Source organism: Camelina sativa, chromosome 15, assembly GCF_000633955.1.
Source record: "Camelina sativa cultivar DH55 chromosome 15, Cs, whole genome shotgun sequence".
NCBI classification, from domain to species: domain Eukaryota; kingdom Viridiplantae; phylum Streptophyta; class Magnoliopsida; order Brassicales; family Brassicaceae; genus Camelina; species Camelina sativa.
The window spans coordinates 11,507,855-11,511,337 of record NC_025699.1 but is presented as its reverse complement, the minus strand read 5'-3'; the positions used below and the strand labels follow the sequence as shown (position 1 = coordinate 11,511,337).

Here is a 3,483-nt window from a genome sequence, read left to right as displayed (position 1 = left end):
CCCACAGGACAAGCTGTCACCAATTGATCTGATATCCACAGTGATGAGTTAGGATCGATGCCCTGCATGGCCAGCTTAGAGTCCGTTTGCGCGGCTAGCGGGGGGCTAGCAGGATCCACGAAAGGTCTATTGGGGCAGCTATTGGAGGGCTAGCGGGGTCCGCGGGACGGGTTGTCATATAAAAATTGATTTTTATTGTAACAACCTGTCCCGTGGACCCCACTAGCCTCACTGCTAGCCGCCCCAACGGACCCCAAGCTGGCCCTGCAGGGCATCGATCCTAACCCCTCACTGGGCAAATGGAACTATTCATCCAAATCCACAGTAGGTTATTGGTGCACCAGGCGTTCCTCGAACCCTGGTCCCCACCCTTTAACAACCTTCCCACAGGACAAGCTGTCACCAATTGATCTGCAGGTCAATTGGTGACAGCTTGTCCTGTGGGAAGGTTGTTAAAGGGTGGGGACCAGGGTTCGAGGAACGCCTGGTGCACCAATAACCTACTGTGGATTTGGATGAATAGTTCCATTTGCCCAGTGAGGGGTTATGATCGATGCCCTGCAGGGCCAGCTTGGAGTCTGTTGGGCCGGCTAGCAGTGGGCTAGCATGGTTCACAGACGGTCCGTTGGGGCAGCTAGCGGTGGGCTAGTGGGGTCTGCAGGACGGGTTGTCACAATTCGTATTAGTTAAATTTGTTTTTATGGGTAATGCATGCATTTGTACTTGTGTCAGACAAAAGTAGTAGATAAGAGAGAAAAAAGAAATTAATGAAAAAATAGTGAGGATTTTTTTTTCTTTTTTGTGGTGTGGGGGAAAAACTAATAGGGTGGGTTTAGCCGTTTAGACTATGTACAATGGAGGTGTTGAATTATGAATTCATACAATGAAGGTGTTGAAAAATGAAAAAAAATATATGTGGATTAAACCATGTTGAAACTGTTGAATAAACAAAAATGGGGACTACTAGGACATATGATGCATTATTATTGGTTGTGAAAGTTCTTTATACTTTTAATTTTATCATAACTATTTGACATCATTTATTTTATAGTAATTAAAATTTTATTTTATTTTGCTTGACATCAAAGTTTATTATTTTTTATATTCAATAAATAGAGACTTGTTTTATTTTATTTGAACATATAACAATATATATTAAAATAAATAAAATAAAGTGTTAAATTTTAGTAAACAAAATCATTGTAGATGAAAAAAATTAAATAGGTGGAGGAAAGAGATGATGATGTGGAGTGTTAAAAGTAAAAAAGAAGGTATTGAAAAGAAAAAAACCAATGTACATAGTCTTAGAAATAATAGTGAAAAGAGATAGATAGAGTATGACTAAAAAAACAAATTGGAGATGGAAGAGAGTGAGAAGAGAGAGAATATGGGAGAGACTTTTCACGGAGATCAGACGCATCTAAGCTCTCTCTTTTAGACCTCTCTATCCCAAATTGCTAATCTCACCAAGATCTGTTTCTATGCGCGATACAGCATTGTAATTTGTTTGTTACTAGTTGTTCTTTACAAGAGTATAGCCATTGTTTTGGAAGTTTTTTTTTAAGAAAAGGTTCAGTTTGGTCTAACTAACAGAGAGTTAGTCGCAAAATGTTTTCGGTTATATTTGTGGCACACTCGAGCGTGGCTTTTGTTTTTGTTATTTATTTACCTTTTTTTAAGAGAAAAAATTAAGTCAAACTAAATTACCAACCAATACTCAGCCCCGTCTCAGTAAATTTTTTGTCCCTAGGCATATAGTTATTTTGGACCCTTTTCAACATAAATTTTTTTTTTTTCCTTTTTTTGGACCCCATCTACCTAAGGTTTTTTCAAAAAAAAAATGGTCCCCTGGCCACCGCCCCTCTCGCCATGGGTATGAGCCGGGCCTGCCAATACTATATTTATGTAATTCTTCTATTTTAATAAAAACTTTCCGTTAGAAAAATCTACTGTTGTTGGTTACATTTTGTATAAGGGTCTTCACTTTTTGAGTAAGGGTTTATTAGGAAGTGAAGATATCTTGAAAGAAGGCACGGACGTCACCTTTACTGATGTCAAACTCCATAAACTTGTCAACAGCATCCTGCATATTTCATTCGGTTTCAGCACACGTTTGGTAAGGCCATGAGGACAGAAGATAAAAGGGATAAGTTTGTGAAAGTAGGAGAGAGCAAAAAGACCTTGAATGCTTCATCTTGAGATGATATTTTGTCAAGGCTTAGTTTATCGACGCTGTTGTTACTTTCAAAGGCGTCCAACACGATGGCTGCTCTCTTGACGACTTCCTCCGGCACACCTTCCATCAACAATAGTGAAAACTTCCTTCTGTTACTCTATAAATCCACATTAGTAAACATTGTCATCAATTTTATTAGAGTTAATATTTTGTAATATTCCTATATGTACCAGCGAGTAGTGCGCAATGAAGACCTGCATTACATAAATAGGTTTGATGAAGTTCGGTGTATTCACAAGAAGCTCATCATGTAGACAATAACGCAAAGGAAAAAAAAAAGAATGCTCACCATAGCTCAGCAAAGTCTGTCCTGGAATTAACCTGCAAACAAAACCATTGTTTAAAACATGGAAGTCTTATGAATGTAGGCAGTTTAAGTAGAATGCTAGTCGCTGACACTCCATACCGATAAAGAAAAACAATATCTTCCATGTTTGCAGATTCTGTGTCTGGCCTAAGAACGCTCATTGTATAGAATTTAATCTTCTCCGACTGAAGTAAAAAAGACAAAAGATGAGACTCTTACTATGAAGTACATACAACAGGCAAGCAGCTCTCGTTAAGTAGTTCAGTCAAGTGCGTACATACTAGAACCTGAAAGCATGCATCAATAGGCAACGTCATGTAAGGGTTCTATTAAAACATACAAGCTTAAAGACAGACAACAGAATGCTATACCCTTGGTGGCTCTGTACATGTAGCAAAGTGACTTATTGTCCCACCAAGCAGGCCAATACCATCTATACTTAAATAAGAGTGTGGGTAAGGGAGAAGTTTTCACAAACACATGCCTTTTATCCAAGGCAGAGGGTGGAGAAATCCTTACCTTCTGTAAGAGTGCCTTTACCAAACTCGTCTAATAGACACAGAGATCTTGAAGTTGCCTGCCTGGAAAATTTAAATCACAACTATTAGGAACAAGATCATAAGTCATGCACAATTTACAAATTGGTTTCTTCCACAGTTGAATTTTGATTGATATTTGCTATCTTGGGTCACCATGAACTTAATGTAGCTCGTGAACAAGAAGTCACTAACTGACCAAAGCGATTGAGACCGGCTCACAAGGGCCTATCAGTAGTGGAGCTGCTTGAAATCAAGTTAGAATAGAAGCGTTTGGAATACCTGAGCATCATTCCTACTTGATGCAGATCTATCATGAATGTAGATTGTTCCGCGGTCATGAACTTGCTTCCCATTGCACAAAAGATCCTGTTGTTGTAAGACTAATCTTAGTAATAAAAAAT

The 3,483-nt window shown here is 38.7% G+C and overlaps 1 protein-coding gene across 1 annotated transcript in view; it reads right to left on the bottom strand.

Annotated features, from left to right (window-relative positions):
- The window catches only part of LOC104748369 (DNA mismatch repair protein MSH5-like), a 9,891-nt gene continuing 8,345 nt past the window's right edge, over positions 1,938–3,483 (bottom strand). The window contains exons 18-26 of the mRNA XM_010470023.2: positions 3,362–3,448; positions 3,063–3,124; positions 2,915–2,976; positions 2,777–2,830; positions 2,643–2,728; positions 2,526–2,557; positions 2,407–2,430; positions 2,181–2,296; positions 1,938–2,083 (exon numbers count right to left, since the gene is read on the bottom strand). Of these exons, the coding sequence (XP_010468325.1) occupies positions 2,003–2,083; positions 2,181–2,296; positions 2,407–2,430; positions 2,526–2,557; positions 2,643–2,728; positions 2,777–2,830; positions 2,915–2,976; positions 3,063–3,124; positions 3,362–3,448 (604 nt within the window). The 3' untranslated portion in view covers positions 1,938–2,002. The remainder of the gene's footprint in view (positions 2,084–2,180; positions 2,297–2,406; positions 2,431–2,525; positions 2,558–2,642; positions 2,729–2,776; positions 2,831–2,914; positions 2,977–3,062; positions 3,125–3,361; positions 3,449–3,483) is intronic.